Consider the following 21291-nt stretch of genomic DNA (forward strand, 5'->3'; position numbering starts at 1 on the left):
TGACTGACCTTGCTTAGTTCCCTTGAAACACACACAGACTTCGATGGCCAAAGTGCCTCGAGGATTTCTCATCCTTTTTGATTCATTTCTGACCTTGCAAACAGCAGTTGACTGACAAAAACAAACCCAAGGACCACTAACCGTCTTGTTCTGAAAAACAAACTTAAATGAGGATTGGTAAAAACTGTTTTGAAGTTCATGCTGGTTCCTGCGGCTTTATGAGCCGATGACTCATAAAGAGAATGGCAAAACTAAATGAATATGGTCGACTGGCTGGGTTAGTGTTAACACAACAGACTGAGATATTTAAAATAAGGCATACAGGTGGTTTGACTTAGCTAACTTTCTGTTAGTCTTACCAGCAGCAGGTGAAAGTGGTGTATGTTTACTAAGTGTATATATGATATTGTATGTTCACATGTGAAACATTTGGATACAGTACCATAGACTGTTGTGTCACAAATTACATTTTGTTTTCATTTGCTGGTGTTTGTAAAGTGTCTTGTTCTGTATTGTGATGTGGGCTAGGTCCCCCTTTTGCATCTGACGTGAAGAAAAAAGTCTGTAAAAAAAATGCAAAAATGAATTTGTTTAAGTTAGTTTGATGTGTATAACAATATTATTCATATACAACAATCTGTTCTCAACCACCTTTTATGTACTGAATAAAGTGTGGATAAAGCATCAATGTCTTGCAGGCTTAATTAGGCTAGGTTATTGATTTATTGATTGATAGCTTACATTTTAAAATAAAGATACTAAAAAAAATAACCTTTTTAAAAGATGCCACTCCTTGTTCCTTTCCACACATCTCAATGGCTGTAGTTTTCTGTTTAACAAAAGATCATGAACAAAAGATCAATGTACTCTGGCAGCACCGAACAGCAGACAAAGCTAGCAACTAGCATATATATATATATATATATATATATATATATATATATATATATATATATATATATATATATATATATATATATATATATATATATGCTAGTTGCTATATATATATACATGTAGTGTAGTACATTTTGAAGTATATGTTTCTTTCCACATATCTCATTGGGTGTTATATCATGTTTAAAGTTCCTCTAATCACTCACACAAAAGATAAACTGTCTCTGTCCAGCACCAAAGAGTAGCCTAGACAAAGATGGCGACTAGCTAGTTAGTGTAATGCAGCTTCAAACCAGGAAGCCCACTTTTCATAAAAGTAAACACAAAGAAACACCAACACAAAGCTTAAAATATATTCCATGTACTTACATTTGTCTCAAAAGCTCATATGTGACGTTGCTCAGTCCCTTTTGTCGGGAAATGTTTGCTAACACATTAGCCACATTAGGCTATCTGTGTTGTGTTTAACTTTTAGCTCACGGACGCCCCCGTGTGGCCACAGAAAATCAATTAATATAGGTTTAAGGGCCCCATAATTCATAGCTTCGCCCCTGTAAACTGGACCGGATGTGATTAAAACTTGGTCAGGTTGTGTCCCGTGCAGTCCAGTCCTCAGCAGCTGCGTTATCATTTGTTATGACGCCTTTGGCCGGAGCTGAACATCCACAGGGCCCCTCTGAGTCGTGAGCTCCCTGCACGAGCTGCGCCTGTGTCATCTCTGACGTCGCCGGCCCGCCTACACCGCCCCCTGTCTCCCTCAGTGACACACCGACTCTCCCGGCAGCAGCACGGAGGAGCAACGAGCGAGGAGCCGCTGATCTCCACGGGAGTCCTCTGACTGGCATGGACACCGGAGGAGAGCACTGACCATCCAGGAACCATGCCTACTGTCCTCGGTGGCAAAGGGAAACTTTCCGTTGTGTGTTATCTACTCCGATGCGCTTATTCTCAGGTGAGAGGCTACACACAGCCTACTTTTAAAAGACAAATCAGTGAAGAGTTATGATCATATGTGTGTCTATAAAGCAACACTGACAGATTTATTGAGCCTTTCAATGCTGGTCTTACTGGAGATAAGTGCATGTTTAAAGTCAACAGTTTGTACACAGACTTCCTGCTGGTTATTTCTATAAAAAAATATTCTTCTTTAATCTGAACACTGAAGTAAAATGCGCGGGTAATTCCTACAGAGTCGTGCGTTTTGCGCTCCTGTCTTCATAAATATTCAGTTTTGCAGATTCAAAGTCGCTTCCTTAAAGGCACTAAAAACAGATGGAAGTGTTGAATGGAGCCTCTAAAACGAACATAACTTAAGTAATTGCTGATATTTTAAGAATGTAACAGGTGGTATCAGTGTAGCTGGCTGGCATGCTGCTTGTTTCAGGTGTTATGATGGGTTGTGGTTTGTTTGGCCCCGCGGGACCTTACTCATCAGGGTATTGCAGCGGAGCTGAAGCCTGTAGTGTTTAGTGGGTATGAACGTGTGAAACACATTGCACATGATTATATCCACACTAATGGACCTGTAAGTGTAAACTGAGGAGGCAGGCAGGCAGGCAGGCGGGCCAGACTTGAGCTCGTGCACCGCCACAGGGAGGTAAAATACTGCCTGTCTGTGTTTATGTTTTTCATTTAGTGCCTACAGCTCTCATATGGCTGTAACAATCAGACAGTTTTCACACACACTGTTTTCCATCCGCAGGCAGAGAGCAGCCTCTCAGACACTGACCTTAGTGAGTCATGCATGCAAGAAGAGACAGTTTCACACACACACACACACACACACACACACACACACACACACAAACACACGCACGCTGCACTACACACATTTTCTACTGTGCATACTTGTACTGCACAGATGGCACAGAAGAAAGAGCAGGGGGAATAGAAGGCAGAAGCAAATCAGCCAAAAATGGAATATATGTGTGTGCAAAAGAGATTCACATGAAATGACATGAGACGAGAGCCAAACCCAAGAAACAGGAGTATTATTGCCATTATAAAAGGGAAACAATATTTCATGTTACTGATTTGTCCAGTGGATCAGAGATCATGAGTTTTCACACAAAACTCACAGTCATAATGAAACCATTGACTGAAACACGCTCCCACATAAACAGAAAGGCCCGCGCTGCACACAGAGTTGCACAGATGGGGAAGTGTGAGTAATGTAAAGTATGTGTCCTTTATCTCAGTGTTTGAGCAACATGCTTCTCTGTGTTCATGCCACGAATTTGAATTGTGAGCTGAAAAAAAGGGGGAGGGGGGACAAGGGGTAGGGAGGGACAGCAGGGTTGCCTAACAGGGATGGAAACAGAAAGTTGCCCGCAACTGAATCAGCATCCGTCTGATCGTCCGCAGCTGCGATCTCTAAGATATGAGTCATCAACGAGCTTCAGCCTCCTGTCACAATTACAGTGTGTGCGGTGTGACTGCAAGTCTTACAGTAAAGAGGTGCACCGTGTTGTGACTGCGGTGACAAAAAGGCGGGAAGCAGAGAACCCAAGGTGATTTTTCTTTTTTTTAGCATGTACCTTTGTGGTGTGACACTTGAGTTCACATCTTGAACAACGGCTGGTGAAACATATGAATGAGTTTATGTGCTCGGCTGTGTTTGCAGCTGAAATGTGTGTGCACAACATGAAAACTGCACTTTAGTTTAGCTGCTCAAATATGGTCGACTTTGTAACCAGACTCGTGTCTGTTGTTCTGAGTTGTGACAAAACTCCCTTTGATTATCTGTCTGTTGAGACTTCCAGTGACTTTATCCTCATTTGTCACTGTCTGTTTATTTGTGTTTGCACAGGTTACAAGAGGCCAACACAAAAGCTGTGCCAAAGATATTCTGGAGGTAAGAAATGACTTCTGTTTTTTTTTTTTTTGTTTGTTTTAGTTTTTTGCATTGCTTGACTTTCGTGACTTCTTCCATTGAAATAACATGTAATAGCAGCGGTTGACTTTGAACATGTGCAATATTTCACAAATGTATAGAGTCACATTGTGGTAAGAATAAATACAGCAGATCGATGCTTAGAGGAGGAAACACTAGACGTACGCCTGCAACTAACAAATGTTTTTCACCATTGATTTATCTGTTGATGTTTTTATAATTTTTCAATATACCATTAGTCTATGAAATTAAAGGGACAGTTCTGCATCACTGCACAGAAGGAAGCGAGCATGGATGAGAGGCTAACTAACTAAGCTAGCTAAGCTAGTTAAGTTATCCGGCATTAAAGCTCAGCCGAGGGGGACGCCCTTAACTATTGCATAATTTTCCGTCTAACAGTATCACCTCGCTCGTGGACGAGAGCCTTGTCATAGTACAAGATATAAACATTAATTTTGTTGTCCTGGGGTGAGTTGTAACGTTAGCTAGCTAGCCACATTCTAGTGTATGAGCAGCAACGGGTGGGAGGAAGATAGCAACACATCATGCTCCACCTGGGAGACCTTGTTGTTGTTGGAGGAGGAAAGGGGTGAGGGCTGGTGCTGTGTCCTTGGTGACTGAGGGAGGAGAGATAATGAAGTGAAAGGATGAGCCGAGAGAGGAAACACTTGCCCTCCAGGGTTTACTGTAGAGGCTGGGGAGAGTGGAGGAGGAGAAGTGGAAGGGAAAAGCTTCAATGTCGCCCGCCACGCTCAAAGAAATGTGTCATCTCATCAGCGTCTTTGGATTTCAGTGAATAAATCTGTCTCCGACTCCCATTAGAGTTAAAGAAATAGTTTGATGCTTTGGGAAATGCTTATTTACTTTCTTGCTGAGAGTTCGATGAGAGGATAGATACCTCTCTCGTGTCTCTGCGCTAAGAATGAAGTTATAGCCAGCAGCTGGATAGCTTAGCTTGTCACATTAGGGTTTTGTGAGGGTAATGTGCTGGACTATGTCACAAAGCTACCTTAACCCACTACTGGTCCTTTAGTTTAGCGCACAGACATGTACCTTGTGTCGATCTTCTCATCTACAACTCAGCAAGAAAGAGAGTTTAAAATGCTGCAGTATTCCTTTAGATCCCAACAGCTGGAGAAGAGTTGGGTGTCTGCTACCACAAGTCCTGATCTGCAACTCAGACCACTGACACACACATACTGACACAAATCCTTAGACATCCCAGCTGACAAAACGTGACCTTTTCCAGAGCTCGCTCGCTGTTTCAGCAGTCGAGCAGCCTCATGCCCTCATTCAACCCACTGATCGCCACACACATGTACTTTACACACTGACGCTTCCACATAATGACGCAGCTGAAGAACCAGATCATGCTAACATGGTAAATGAATGGTACAAAAAGGCAATTTTGTCAGCATCCACGAGGCCTGGTTTGTCTGCGTGTGACTGTGGGCAATTTAATCAGCAGAGATTATAATCAGAGCAGGAGCAAAGAGTGGATGCAGGGCAGAGCTCACTCCATGTGGCTGGTTTCCTCTGGAGCGCTGCGCACAGCAAACCAATAAGGAATAGGGTACATTTTCATAATAGTCCAGGTGTGTAATCATGTGTAATCAACACACTCTTCCACGCTCGCTCAGTGTGAGACGTGCATGAATGCACAGACAGACGCTGTCACTTAGCTGTGAGCCTCCACCACATGTATTTGAATTATGGATACTTTGTAATTCACCATGTTTTAGTATATAATATTGGATTTTATTAAAGGTATACAGTTTATAAGAATTTGTGTTCATGCATTCAAAAATTAACAAAATGTATCAACAGAATGTGCAGAAATAACATAATGTCAAAGACGTCCATAGTTTGTGTTGCAGAGATATCTACTGCAGTGAGCATGCTAACCAGCTAGCTCCTAGCCACTTTGTAGGGTGCTGATAAGATAGTAAACAACACCAACATTCCCTGTCGCTCTAAGCTCCTTATTTGTCACCTAATGTGACGCCAGCTGCGCAGTTAACCCGAGCTTACTTGCTAAAGGCTGCTACAGTTAGAGGCAGTCAGAGATTACTCTGGTTATATACTGCCCCCTATTTGTTTGGAGTATGAATTCAACAGGTGGCCAGTTCTCACATATGGCATCCTTAACTCAAAAGTGGTCAGAGCGTGCACACCTCTGTCTACAATCAAATGGGAGAATGATTAAGGATTTGTTAAAGGCTGATATGTGCAGAAAAGAGAGTGAACCTCATGACTAGAGAATTGTGTCCATAAAGATGTATCATGTTGCTGTACCATAATTTTTTGTAGGTTGGTGCAGTGCTCCTTGATATTTGTGTAAACTAAATTTGGCCATAATTGTAGAATGCATTCAAGTAATTTACATCATTAACTAATTATTGATTATCGAATTGATGATTCACTAATATTGTAATCTTGGGGTAGACCGATTATGGGTCCTGGCAGATTATCGGATATTTGTGATTTTTTTAAATGATTTTAGAATGTGCTATTTTGGCACACCTACAACACTATCTGATTGGTAACACGTCACAATTAACAGCCTATGAACACTGAATGATCTGAATGTGCAAAGTAACTAGTAACTAAATGTTTCAAATAAATGTAGTGGAGTGGAAGTATAAAGTAGAAGAATATGTAAATACTTAGGTTTAGTGACTGAAAATTGTACTTAAGAACAGTACTTACATAAATCGTATTTAGGTTTTTTTTCATCACTGGTTGTTCTACATTTTTCAAATCAAATCAAATGAATATTAGTCCCAAATGTGGGTTTACAGTGTCCTTAAATTATATTCACCAGTATTAGTAGTTACCCTGACAAAGCCATATCTGTCGACCTCTATTAAAGTTTGTAACATGACAAAAATAATTGCAAATGTCCCTCACAAGTTAACTGAGCATGATGATGTCTTAAAGTGGCATATTTTGCCTAAAAGTATCTGACTAACATTGATAAGAAAGTAAGGAGGCGAGATTTTTTCACATTCAGGAGACTGTAACGAGCAAAATGTTCTTTTATAAATGAACTGAATTAATTTCCGTTGCCAAATTTGTCCTGGAATGAGTTTCTGTTTAAAGATCACATGTACACATTAGACAACTTTAGTTCATCACAACAGCCGACAAACTGTTTGTCACAGTGACTCAGCTGAGGATGTGTATGCTGATGGTTGACAGTGCAGATCCTGGATCAGTGTGTTTCCTGCAGCTGCCCACGGTTGATAAGTGGATGTTCCTTTAGTTTGAAGTTAGTTTGAAGTTCATCCTAAAAATGTTCAAATAATTAAATGCTGCACAGTGATTCGTTATTCTCCCACCTCCATTTTGCGGTCTTCTCTCGGCTGTGGCTGTGATTTCAACTGTTGCACTGATGATTACCTGTTGTGACACGAGCCACCTGACGTCTTTTATGTTCATTTCCCCGGGGCCGCCTAACAAGCAACAAATGTTTTGATGAGCTGTCTTGTGTTCTGGTTCACTGACTCTGCACCTTTGAAAGCTACAAAGTTGACAGTCAAGTCACACTCAGATCTACCATCTTGGAATGCAAAATCACACTTTTCTTTTAACAAGTTTTCAGATCAGGTAGATGAGTGGGTGTTACATGCACCAGATAATTTACTGTAGCTGTGCAATAGCAGAAGGGTCATTATTCGCTCACTGACTGAAAACAGCCATAAAGAAACTATCAAGTCAAAAGAGAAAACAAGTGTGAAATGTAACTGTATCAAAAATATATAGCAGATACTTGAAATACCTGAAAAAGATACAGCTGGAGATCAATCAAAAAGAAACAAAAAGACTGCACAAAAACCTTCACACGGCTTCAAACTACACACTCCCACACCAGCTTATGATACACATTTCTCAGCCTACAGCCAACACTAGACATTGAGACTAACCCATATTATTACCCAGGCACACTCCCCCTGGTGGGCAGGAACAGTGCTGATAACAAGAGTCAGCTGTCCAGTGAGGCTCCCTGCACTGTATACGACGAGAGGGAGAGTTAGGTTACTTCTAAATGAAAGAAAGAGGAAGAAAGTTTGATTTAAAGATTTAAGATGCCGGGACTTTCAGCATGTGAGCACCATCAATCTCAGTGACATCTCACAATTCACCTTTGACCCCCCCCCCCCCCCCCCCCCCCCCCACACACTTTTGTTGCCCAGGACATGACTCAGTCCTGGCCGTCCCAGCAAGCCTTAGGGGGTGACCAGGCTCAACAAATCCTCTACAACTCTAAGGTATGTCTGTGTGTTGTGTATGTGTTTGTTTGATATTTAATATTTACTCTACCGCATGCTACTGAGTTGACATATTACAGTAAGTCTATTTAAAGGTCTTGGGCAGAACTCAACTAAATTGGCAGAGTAAATGTTGGCAGTGTGCGTTTCTGCAAACTATGAATATGTTGAAACTTAAGTCGCATCTTTCCATTTCTTTAGGTTCAATTTTCAATTTCATGCTGTGACAATGCTGTGCCTATAGCCTTTTTAGGTTTACGCACAAAAAACACTGGACAAGTGTCCAACATCTCACAGAAATGTAAAGTTTTGTGGCCACAAACACCACTGGAAAATGTCTTGATGGCTCATCAAAAAATAACTGGTCTTGTTACCACAAACAGAAAAATGTCCCGACGTCTTGACAGAAGTATCCACTCACTTTGCTTAATCACTGTCTGGAGCTGTGGTCTCTGGCTTGGCACCTGTCTCGCCCAACTGTGACACCTCAATCATCCTACTCTCCCCCCGACATGATATCTAGCTCATATTCATGATATCTGAGCGTGATACGACATGTGTTGATGAAATATTGATATGATACGCATGACATGAACAAATTTGAACATATTCATAGTTTGCAGAAACATTAGATTTTATTCTGCCGTGAAGTATGATTAACTTCCTTAGGTGATGTCACTCAGGGAAATGCCGTTTGCAATACTAAATCTTTAGAGAACTGATTTATATTTGTATTTTTGTATTTTTCTCTCACTATCTCTTGTTCTCCCTCTTTCTGTAGGAAGCAAAACTACCAAGTACACAACAAAGGCAAAGTATGTGTTCACTGAGTAGTACGTTTGCTTATCTGATAAGTGCGATCATGTCATTAGTTCTCTCATAATATACATTTCTCTGCCTGGTTTTTCTCTCTCTCTATAAGGTCGGGGGGATGTTCAGCTGCGAATGACCCGTCACCCTCATGTGGCACCTCACAAATCGTAAGTGGGACTTGAGGAAACACGATCCACCGCAGGTCGTCAAACCCGAACTGCCGCGGAGGCACGCACACAGACGACACAATATATCACAGACATAATTTATGTTTTCTTCTCAGCAACTTCTTTATGAAATTAGATACAAATCATGAGCAGCATCCTCTTTACAGTCCCAGTGAGAAAGCATTAAATAGAAAGGAGGATGTAGAGTCAAGCAGCACAGTGTTTCAGATTGCATGACAGAGGTCAGGTCAAAGGTCAGTGAACATTCTTGAACGCTGTCAGTGGATAGCGACATGCTCCTGTTTGTTACCTCTTTACATCCTCTTTTTAGTGTGAAACACATGTTCGGTGTTGTACGCCAACCACGTGTTCCACATTACCACGCATCATTTGTTACATAACGCAGCAGTTTTAGGACAGTTAACATTTGTAAAACATTTGGAAAAACTTTTTCTCTCACAGTTTTGGGCACTTTTTGCAATCTATCTGAAATGTGTTTGGTTAGGTGTGTATATTAACTCAACAAAACAAACAAATGATTGGCAATAAGGGTCTTTATTGGTTAATATTGTTATGTTATGGGTCATCTTAACACCTCAGATGCAACGTTTGTTTGGTTTTGAGAATTGATCATCTCTGTATGCTTTTTAAAAGATATGAATGATTTGCAAACATCCAGCTGAGGTGCACATAAACTTTGTTCTACCATACATATCTGTGGATTAAGATACTGCAAGGTGTACAACGATATCTCTTGGTTTGTAATTATCCCATTTTCAGAACCCTACAGATGCACGCTGTTTTAAAAATTGTAGATGAAATGTAGATCATATTTGTTATTTTAGTTTTATACTGATGAATAGGAACACGCTCAGAAAGACTGGTGTTGAAAAATTGTGAAGCAACTTTTCTGATACAACACTGGATTATTATCAGCACCAGTGCTGCCTTATTAAACTTACCAGGTATCAGCAATGATGTGGCTTTATCATTTGAAAAATTTAAAGAATCTCCAACGTATACAGATGTTCAATTAGTGAAAAAGAAAGCGCTAGCAGGTGGATCGGTGCACCTCTGCCGACAGTGTTTGACTTCTCTGACTTTGTGTTTCTTTGCATGTAGCATGCTTGCTGATGACCTGAAGCTGAGCAGCGATGATGAAGACAATCAAAGAGTAGGTGACACTCTCTGCAGCCAGAAAAATACCATCACTGCACTTTGAAAGTGCTTTCAAGATAAAATGTCCACACTGATAACCATTTCTTTATTATAAATTGATAATAATAATCTTAGTGTTATTGTTTTGAAAGAACAGTAGTTGAATTTGAGGATGATGCACAAAGACTGAGTTGTCTGTTCACCTATAAAACATTTCAATTAAACAAGTCCTTTGTTCACAATTAACTGTAGTTCTTAGTAGTTGTTTTCATGCATGTACATTGTACATTAGTCGAAAGTATATAGAAGTACATGTAATGGTGTAACCATTTTTTTTTTACTTTTGTCAGGGTTGTGAAAAGTACCCAAAGACGTACTTGAGCAAAGTCAAGTTATTGGTTAAGATATTAATTCATTTTATAATAACCATCATAAATAAATGGTAAATGTAAACTTAATTAAGTTGAGGTTAATGATTATTTCACTGTTAATGCTTTATAAACCATTTATTCAGCAATTTTGTGTAGTTCATCTATTAACATTTGGATAAGCATTATAAAGTTGCAACTAATTTTTAAAAACCTTTATGATTTCTTAATAATTGTTTTGAAAGGCATCTCATTGAAATAACTCTTCATTAAGTTTAATTAACCATACATTTACTATTTGTATCAGAAGTGATTTTCTGGCAATACATGTACACTAGCATCATAAGTGCAAGTAAAAGTAAGTAATTGAGCTTTTTTTTTGTCTTTTGAATGTAGGCTTTTTGTGCTATCCGATGGCTGATAATATAGATTGATTCAAAAGTACACTTATTTGGCTCTGATGCAGCCTGCAATATGCAAAGTAACTAGTAACTACAGTTATCAAATAAATGTGGTGGAGTAAAAAGTACTACTTGCACGCGGAATGGAACAGAAAGTGGAAACATTCAAGCAAAGTACAAGTCCCCCAATTTTTTTTTTTATATATATATTTTTTTGGCCTTTTTATGGCTTTATTGATAGAACAGCTGAAGATGTGACAGGAAACAGGGAGAGAGAGAGAGAGAGGGGGGGAATGACACAGAGCAAAGGGACCTGGGCTGGGAGTTGAACCTGGGTCCGCTGCAGAACCTCGGCACATGGGACGCGCGCTCTACCCACTGAGCTAAACGGCGCCCCAAGTCCCCCAAATTTGTACTTAAATACAGTAAATACACCGGTTTGTGTCTATGTTTTACCAAAGATAAATATTTTGTCAAATAGTTGTGTCTTGTAACATGAAACCCACTCAGTGGTTATAACCTGAGCTGGATGTCTTCATGTCCTCATGTCTCCATGACTTCATGCTGCTGTGGAAAGGTTTGGAGAGGCAGAAAGAATGTTGAATGCTACTGGTTCTTCTGGTGTAGATTACTGGCGTGTACACACCCGACACAGTGTGGCACAACTGTGTCTGAATATGCTACTAATCATATTAAGTCATTAAGCTGTAAGGGTTAACAAATCGAGTGTAGCAGGTTTTCACTACGCTGCTGCTGTGGATGATAAGTTTCTGTTTTGTCTTCCTGAAGGCAACTCATGAGTCAGCTTCCTGGGATCACGGACACAGGTACGCGATCACAAATATCATGTGTGCATATTTTGATGTTTTTGCACAACTGTCTGTAAACATAAGATCTACTGTGCGGATAACAATAGTATCTGTCCGCTCCACTCTGCCTTGCACCCATGCTGACCCCTCTCTGATGTTTGTGTGTGTGTTGACTGACAGCCTGTCAGCACAGCGAGCGCACACACATGGCAGGCGGGTGAGACATTCCAGCTCGGACTCTTCAGACTCAGACTGCTCTGCTGAGTCGGCCAGCAGCAGCCTTCACTCCCGGAGCCCCAGCCGGAGCCCAGACGTTTACCGAGATCCTGCGTCGCCTGCCATCTCGCAGCAGCCACTGTGCGACAAGGAGGTAACAGCACTGCATCCTCTCCCTGCTCTCCGTCCATGTCATTTGTCTGTTTCTACCTCTGGTTGCCTTCACGTGAATTCTCTACAGGGAGCGGTGGCCTCGAGGCGGTTGACGGCAGGTGTGGGGAGGGACGGAGGAGTGGGGAATGCATGTGAGTTGTAGAAGAGGAGGAGGGTCGAGGGCAGAGGTAGCTTTGGGAATTAGTGCCTGGGTGTCATGTCAACAGGCCCAGTCTTAAAGAGGAAAGCCCTCAGGACGTGGAAGTCATGAAGACTTGAGTTGCTGTTGACGTCCCTTCTCGCCCACAGTTGGATGTCATTGCCTCAGATAAACTTTGAGAGCATGATGAGCTTTTGGAGGTGAGGGGAATTGTGGGGGTTGGTTTGAGATGTGTGCTATGTGGGGAATGAAGGGGAAACCTGCCTCTCTTTTATGAATGGAAAGCCCTGTACGACATAACTGTATTACTAAACATGCACCGCACCGGGCCCCTATGGAGAGGGAGGGAGTGGAGCGTGTTTGGGTTGGGGGAGGCGGGGGGTGCGCACCATGTGTTTTTCATTTACGTGGACTGTTTAAATGTCTCTCAAGCAAGAGATGTGGGGGTTGGAGTTATGGAAGCTGCAAATCCAGAGTTCCAGGTAGTGAGAGAGAGAGAGAGAGAGAGAGAGAGAGAGAAAGAGAGAGAGGGAGGGAGGGACAGAAAAGAAGGAGGGAGGGCAGCCGACACGGTACAAGAGATGCAGTGTCTTCTCTGGAAAGAGGGCGAGGGATGTGGGGAGGGAGGGGGGTCACTGTTTGACTTGAGGAGTAGAGGTTTAATTTAGCTCCCGGCGAGCGAAGAGAGAAAAGGAGAACGCAAAAGAGAGGAAGAAGTTTACTCTCCAGCTGTAAGTATTCTCTCCCTTTTTTTTTTTTTTCTCTTTACATACTTTCTGTTTCTCTCCTGTTCCCCTCATTCTTACGGTTACCGAGCCAATTGTTAAGCCAACATCAAGTGAGTCATTTGGCATAATTGGATGGGGGTTGAGCTTCTGTAAGCACAGATGTGGACTGTGAGACCGTGTAGGCTATTGAACGGAGGTTATAATGTCAGTCTGACACTTTTTAGACGTGAGTCACGAACCAGATTTGTCATTTGGAGCTTGAGTTGTTTTTAAAGCGCAGCTGAGTCAGTGAGTTACATGTCGGGGGCAGTGACTGTACTGTATTCAAATGGTTCTGTTGCAGTGTGGCAATGTTGTGGTATGTCAACACACACACACAAATATGTGTCATTGCGCTCATGTTTAAATCCTTCACTCTCTGCCTCTATCTCTTTTCAACAAGTTTGACCTCTTTAAGGAATATATAAAAAGACGTGTACAGTGGTGGAATGTAGCAAAGTGTGTTTACTCACATACTACAAACATACTGTACTTTTCCTGTTACCTCATACTTCTACTTCATTTTATTTGTATTTAATATAAGCCTAATTTTCTCTGCAATTTAAGAATTTTCATTTTCAAATGATGACCTTTTAAATTACGATCCTGCAACAATGTCCTTGTTATCAAGTCATTTTAGTGTATAACTGAGTCCTAAACCTCCATTTAAAAAAGCCCAGTAGGGCTGTTTGATATGACTCAAATCTCATAACCTGATATGGGTCATGTCATATCCAGATAATGAGACATATCAGGATATACTACATTTTTTATGAATTTAATAATAAGTAGTTGGCATAAAATGGTTATTGTTCTTCTCCTGTGTGCTATCAAACCATTATCCTCATGGTCACTTGCCTCCACGTTTGTTTGTGTTGCCCCCCTGCAAACTTTCTGTGCATCCCTCCCGTGTAGAAGAACGGTAAGCGCCGTCCAAATGACTAAAAATACTGCTGTAGCGAGTGTGATTTGTGCCACAGCAAAATAAAAAATGGAGCATTGTTCGAAACAATAGACAGACTAACCCTAACCCTTAAAAACATGTTTAGCTACTCTTGCAACACTGTAAGAGTAAGTAGGAAGCAACTAAGCAAGAATTGTCTTTATAGTACAAATACAGTTTGTAATACATTTATTTGTTAGTTTTTTTATTTATTAGTTTTTAAAAAATCTTGCAGCAATGAAATAATAGTTCAGTAATAGAATCTATATATAACTATGATATGCAATGTTTTTGTTTGTACTTTTAGATATTTTATGTAAGCTCTGTTGAAAATACTAGATTCTTAATTTTGCGACTTTTACTTTCAACAAGAGTTTTTTTTTGTACATTGTTTTTTTAATACTTTTACTTGAAGCTCCTGCTGGTAAAATTGTTGATTTTAGAGTATCCTTCCCAACTCGTCAAAAACTTGGGACTGGGACTTTCGGATGGTGGCCAAACCGATCTACAATCAAGTTCGACTCAAGGCTAAGACTCAAAAATCAACTATGTTACCAACAGGAGCTTTAGGATAGGGATCTATGTAGACTTCTTCCACCGCTGCAAATCCTCGCAATTAACAACGATTAATGTTGAATTAATCTAGTTTGCAGTTTATATTTGACATTTGTTTCTCTTTTCTGCTGTGCTTTCTTTAGACTGATCACCCATCTGCTGCTCAGTGGCAGTTGGATAAATGGCTGAACAAATCACAGAGAAAATCCACCAGCAGTGAACCAGATCCCATCCAACGTGCCCCGTCTCCAGCCAGGTCCTGGGATAGCAATCAGGAATACAGCCCCAGCCAAAGCCCAATTCCAAGCCCACAGTTCCATTACAGCCACAACAGCAGCCCCCTACCCAGTCCTGGTTATAGCTACTGCCCCAGCCCGAGCCCATTCCCCAGCACATGCCCAAGTCCCAGCCCTAGCCCGAGACAAAGCCCAATCCCCAGTCCAGTTCCAAGTGTTTGCCCCAGTCTGAATGGGAGCCCGAGAGCCAGCCGTAGCCCTAGCCCAGTACCTAGAGAGCCTCCAAGAAGCCCCAGTCCCAGCCTTCCTGCTCCTTCAAGGGTTCGTCACTACCCTGAGTTTCAGAGTCAGAACCAAGCACAGCCGAGTGTAACAAAGAATCACCACAGGACAAAAAATAGGGCATGGATTGCCCCACCGCCTAACACTGACAGCAAGAGCAAGCCAACAAACAGTACTCATCAGCACAGGTCCAAGTCTCGACCCTCACAGATCCAAGACCAAAGCAAATCCAAGCCTTCTTCTGCTGTGTTAAACCAGAGTCACAGTCACAAATCTAGACTTAAGCCTAACTTTCATCCGAGTACTAAACAAATTGCTGAGGCACCCAAAGCCAAACAAACGCCACATATTGAGCAAATCCAAAGCAGCAGATCCAACCACTCCAACTCAAACCACAAAACCAGGCCTTTGCATCAATCTGGCTCACGACACAGCCCCACAAGAACAAAGCACTTGGCTCCAACTAGCCTTGAGACAAACCCTGGTCATAGTTCTCATTCCCAAACTACCTCTAAAGCTGCTACCAATTCTAACGCTGGCTTGAACTCTAAACCTAGCCTGAAACCTAGGACCAAGACTTGGGAGGTTACAACCCCAACTCCTGTGCATGTCAACCATACAAAAACTATACAGAAGAAACCCCAGCCGAAGGAGCAAGAGGTGGAACACAGAGGAGATCATCTGACCCAAGGAGAGAGGAGAAAACCGGAGAGAAAAGAGGACAGACATAAGGAAAAACAACAAGGGAAACAGGAGAGAAAGGAAGACAGGAGGCTGGCGGAGGAGCAGCTACTGAGGCGTCCCTGGATCCAGAGTTCGGCAGAAGAAGAGGAGGAGGAGGAAGAGGAGGAGGAGGGAGTGATAGAGAGGCAGAGGAAGAGAGAGGAGACAGCAAGACGGGAAAACAGGAGGAGGGAGCAGCAACATAGACGCGAATGGCAAACAGTCCCGACCAAACAGAGACTGCCTCCCAGCACCGAGCGCCATCGCCTTCAGGACGACTCACACCACCACCAAGGGAGGGCAAAAAAGGGTGGAAGAAGTGAGGAGGAGAGAGACTTACAACAAGACCCTTCGCCTTCTCCGTCACGATCCCCAATTCCTCATAGAGTGTCCTCCTCATCCTCTGCCTCCTCCTCTTCAAATTCAGACTCAGAATCTGAATATCAGGCCCCGATCACCAAAGTCCCTGCAGACTCTACCTCTCACAGGAGACTCCCGAAGAGAGGGCAACAAGGCCCAGGCACGACTGGCGCCAGCAAGCCGAAGGCTGTGCACCCCAGAGTACCCACCTCGGGCAATCCGGGTGAGGGGCAGCCGAGTGAGGGGAAGCAGAAGCTCTACACCCTAGTCCCATTTGGGCGAGGCGAACAAGCTACAACATCTTCCCAGCGAGGGCTTAGAAATCTGGTGGTGCAGATAGACCTCTGTCTTCTTAAAAGGGTCCCGGACAGCACTACAAGCTCCCCTGTTAAAAAGCCCTCCTCTTCCTCCTCCTCTTCATCAACTAAAGACAAGCCAGGGGAGGCTATGAAACACTTGTACGTCCCTGAGACTATGACCAAAGACGGCAAAAGGAAACGCAAGGTAGACAACATGTACATTTACTTTTCTTATCTGTTGAATCTGATGTGAACCTGGACATGTTTTCTTGCATTGATATGGTGACTTTATAGGGCTGCTCTCCAAACTTGACTATGTGTGTTTGTGTTTGACCAGTTGGAGAATGGTGTGTCACAAAGAGAGAGCAAGAGGAGCATTCCTCTCACGAATGACATCTCAGGCCGCACAGAGTCTTCAGCTCACACAGCTGAGCGCAACTTTGTGACTGAGACCACACACAATGGGTAAGTAAAAAAACACCAAACACACCTATGTCTCAGTAATACTGTATATACCATACAATATGATTAAAAAAAGGGGGCTTTTCACACTCTATGTTCTTTAGCTCTGGGATAAGCTTTGACTCTGGGATAGCTTAGCCTCTTTCCTCACACGCATTGTTAAACCAGCTTTCCACACTACATTTAGCCCAGGGCTAAAAGCATTCTCAGAAGTGTCCTAGACTGAGGGAGCTGTTAGATTGACCAAACATTTGTGATGCAACAAAACCGCTTCAGAATACTGCAGAAGTCAGCTGGTTAAGCCAGTTATGAACTGTCAGCTGGTCGAAATTACTGTTTTGGACGGAGGAAAGTGAGGATCGCTTCATGAATTGGACTAATAGCTGTGGCTGTCTGACACAAGCCTTGACGTTTGAAATTAAGCCTACTTTAAATTGCAACTTGTTGCAGGTTTCAGCTTGTCTTGTCTCAAATCTTTGATCTGGACAGGACTTAAGAATGCTTCCACACGGGCTCAATCCTGGCCCACTCCAAGGCTGGATCACTTTAGCCTAGGGCTTGCTGGCTCTGCTTGAGAGCAGGGATAGCCCTGAGTGTGTGGGATTAGAAGAAAGAAGAAGAAAATCAACTGAACACTTAAAGCTAAAATGTGTTATTGTGAATAGGGGCTAAAGTTGGCATTAGTCATGTGTCACACTTGTATGCAAACATTAGTCGAGTGTTCCCACTGACTTTTAACCCAGGGCTATCAGAAGTTCATTGTGAATTGTATAGTGCTAGGCTCAACAAGGAGTTAATGTATGTAAAAAGGGCCAAGATCCTAGGGTTAACTCTTAACTCGTAGACTGGGGTTAAGGGTAGCCCAACAGTGCAGTGTGCCAGCCCTGAGTTACATGTGTTTAAGCCCTGTGTTTAGTTGTGTTGAGGAGATAATGCCCCAAATTCAGGGCTAACCCTTCTCCGGAGCAAGGCCAGCATTCTCTAAAATGAAGTCAGGATTAGCCATAATTGCTTTTTTAGCCTGGGACTAAGATGGTCCTATGAATGTTTTTGGTCTTTGACTAATTGCAGTGTTAAAATCCCTTTAGTGTACTAAATATACATCCCATATGTGTTTGTGTCAATGTACATATGTTGGTGTGTACTTGCACAGGTACTTGGAGGAGTACTTGGACAGCAAGAGGCCGTTGTCTCCCGTGTCTCCACTGTCTGACAGCCCTGAGTCCACCAAGCCTCCCTCCAAAACAAAGCCTTTAGAGCAGCATCACCTCCACAAGAACAGAGACAAGAATAGAGATTCTGCTATAAAGGTAAGACAAAGAAAAAAATTGTTTTAGTAGATCATCCCATTGCTTGCAGTATTTTTGGTTTATTTCTTTTTTACCTTTTTTGACAGCCCAAGATGGAGGTGGAATGTGTAAAAGTGTCGAGACAGCCCCAACCACCATCCGAGTCATGGGGCCCAGCAGGACACAGGGGGGCCGTGCCAAACCATGAAACGTGAGCAAGTCCAAACAGTGCTTCACTGCATGGCCCACACTGCTTGATGTTTGTCAGATACAGACTCACCAGACACCTGGTTCCTTCCTGGGAAACAGTGACTGCACTGCACTTTTTTTTTTACTTTTCTGTCTTTCTGTCCATCTTCCTAGTCCGCACCATGCAGAGTACTACTTACATGAGGCTAAAAGGATGAAGCACCGCGCAGATGCAATGGTGAGTCCTTGATCTTTAGGTGAATATAAAACTAAATTAGGATGTTCTACCATCACTGAAGAAATACCCGCCATTTGTTTAAATACAACCATTTGCTTTTTCTATAGAAGAGAGATGAGATGTTTGGCAACAGTTTAATGTCTATATGTGTATGAGAGGGCAAGCAATTGCAATAACAATATTTATGTAGAGCTTCTCCAAGCAACCACTCAAAACGCTTCACCACACAAGTCAGCTTTCACCCATACATTCCTAGACAGGTGGCAGAGGCTACCATGCAAGGTGCCACCTGCTCATCCTTCGGTATTTGCATCTTGTGCATTTTTTCGGGAATAGGAAAATGTTCCTAGGGAGAAACTAACATCAACTACTGAACATATGGGAAGGACGACAAGTTTAAGAGAGTATGCTTATGTTGGATGTCTTTTTCCAGGTGGACAAACTAGGGAAGGCTGTGAATTACATTGACGCTGCTCTCTCCTTTATGGAATGTGGGAAAGCGATGGAGGAAGGGCCACTAGAGGCAAAGTCTCCTTACACCATGTACTCAGAGACAGTGGAGCTTATTAGGTGAATAATGCAAAAACACATGTTTCGGACGTCGAGACAAACAGACATATATGCATACACATGAATGGCTGCTCCACTGTTAACAGTCCTGTGTCTTAAGGTACGCAATGAGGCTGAAGAACCACTCCGGCCCTGGGGCAAGACAGGAAGACAAACAGCTGGCGGTTTTGTGGTGCGTATGTCATCTCCTCTGTTTATTCCACATCTATCATCAAGCTGAAGGACCTGCATTTTTGGGGATGATTTGTGGTCAGTCTGAGCCTCTTTGACTTGTGTGCCCACAGTTTCCGATGCCTTGCCCTCCTTTACTGGCAAATGTTTCGTTTAAAGAAGGACCACGCACTGAAATACTCCAAAGTTCTGCTTGACTACTTCAAGGTTTGTCTAAGAACAAGTTGGACGTGTCAGTTCCAGGAAATCTTACTGTCTTTTCCGTTTCAAATATCACATGTAAACAGTTGGCTTTGGACAACTTTCAGTCTTGTTTATTGTGTCATTACAGAGTTCTCCCAAATTGCCTTCTACACCTCCCGGCTGGAGTGAGTCTGCGAAGTAGGTGGATAATAGCTTCATATTACAGGCACTCTTTTTCATTCATGTGCTTTCAGCAGCCACTGAGCCTTCACTGACCACCATTATTCTGTTGTGCATTGTGCTTTCAACTCCCAGGGGCACAGGAGGACCCCCTTCTTCACTCTCACCCAATGTCAAACACCTCAGACAGGGTTCACACGGGGGCAGCAACTTACCCTCTCTCATAAGCATTCCCCAACGTATCCACCAGATGGCAGCAAATCACCTGAACATTACCAACAGTGTCCTGTATAGTTATGAATACTGGGAGGTGGCTGACAACCTTGCAAAGGAGAATAAAGGTATGGAGTCCCCACACCACCACACATCCTATGTATGAGATGAGAACAGAGCATTTAGTTTCATATTTACATGGGAGAAAAAAAAGGCACATTAGTTCAAATGGATCTGTTTTACATGCCGATTACAAAAGATGATTTAAGATCTTCCTTTTTCATTACAGAGTTCTTCAACTACTTAAATACTTTGTCTGGACCACTGACTCTTCACAGTAGCATAGCTCACGCAGTCCAATACACCAGACAGGCTCTTCAATGGATACGCATCAGTGCCAAACTTAACTAACAAGGAGAGGATTTACTTTTACCTGCCCACTGGACCTCCAGGCCCGCCTTAAAAGAGACAAAACTCTGGAACTCTATGCAGCTGACAGGACAGCACTGATACCTACAGTGCTGCGTGAAATTGAACTGGATGAAATCCCCTAGAGCCTGATCATCCTCATAGGATGTTGAAGTGCTTGCCATCCGGGTCTTACTGTGTGAAAAGCCTCCCGAAGAAGCAATCTGTGTAATTTCTCACAGATGGACTACATGCACCTTCTTCCTCATCGTTGGATTAATCCGAAGGGTTGTATGGAGTTAAAATCATTTGCCAAAAGACTCATAAAATGTCTGAGAAAAAGGACTCGGCTGTATGTGTGAAGCCTTTTTCATACTTTGGATTGAATCATCATATGACGGACTGTTTCTTTGGGTCCAAAGGAGGAGGAACTGCTTAAAAAAAGACCAACCAATCATATACCACTTCCTCCAAAGTAGAACACTTGGCTGTGACGTTTTCTAATGAAGGACTCTTCCTTTAAATTTTTTTGATATTTTCATTTGTATGTGTTTTTACTGTGCAATATTTGATGGAATATGTGTTTTTGGAAAAAAATAAAAAATACAGGAGAAAAAAATGTTGGTAAGTCTAGTTGCCAACATTCAAGGTCCCCTTTATGCAAAATGTATTTTTGTCCCTGTTTTGAGTGTGGGATTATGTCATTAAATGAAAAATGAATTCGAAGAGGTCACTCAGACTTCCTCTTGTTAAGTTTGCTTTCTTGGGTCTGGTTCAGGAATATGCATAAAAGATCAATCTTTTGTGTCTTAATTTGTGTTAATTGCGTCTTTATTTATGTTTTAACTTCAGCAAAAAGGATTACAAGGTCAACTTAATTTTCAAACCATTAGCCTTTAAAAAAAAATCCTCTAAGA

General features: G+C 42.3%; 1 protein-coding gene across 1 annotated transcript; it reads left to right on the plus strand.

The window, feature by feature from the left end:
- The first annotated feature begins 1672 nt into the window (after window positions 1–1672).
- Window positions 1673–21187, plus strand: aff3 (AF4/FMR2 family, member 3). The gene is made up of 19 exons (XM_030429291.1): window positions 1673–1849; window positions 3707–3751; window positions 7987–8061; window positions 8843–8876; window positions 8984–9041; window positions 10164–10215; window positions 11758–11795; window positions 11958–12147; window positions 14715–16676; window positions 16809–16936; window positions 18087–18243; window positions 18330–18433; window positions 18586–18649; window positions 19083–19219; window positions 19320–19391; window positions 19504–19597; window positions 19722–19771; window positions 19889–20094; window positions 20256–21187. The coding sequence occupies exons 1-19, from the start codon at window positions 1778–1780 to the stop codon at window positions 20375–20377; spliced, it is 3660 nt and encodes a 1219-aa protein (XP_030285151.1). The 5' UTR covers window positions 1673–1777; the 3' UTR covers window positions 20378–21187.
- Window positions 21188–21291: the final 104 nt, after the last annotated feature.

This window comes from Sparus aurata, chromosome 9, assembly GCF_900880675.1.
Source record: "Sparus aurata chromosome 9, fSpaAur1.1, whole genome shotgun sequence".
In the NCBI taxonomy this organism is placed as follows: Eukaryota; Metazoa; Chordata; class Actinopteri; order Spariformes; family Sparidae; genus Sparus; species Sparus aurata.

Bases quoted from the DNA above. Each gene is read 5' to 3' on its own strand.
- aff3 (XM_030429291.1), top strand. From the start codon at position 1,778: ATGCCTACTGTCCTCGGTGGCAAAGGGAAACTTTCCGTTGTGTGTTAT. The intron at 8,877-8,983 runs GTATGTGTTCAC...TCTCTCTATAAG, and splicing joins AAGTACACAACAAAGGCAAA to GTCGGGGGGATGTTCAGCTG. The intron at 19,772-19,888 runs GTAGGTGGATAA...TTCAACTCCCAG, and splicing joins GGCTGGAGTGAGTCTGCGAA to GGGCACAGGAGGACCCCCTT.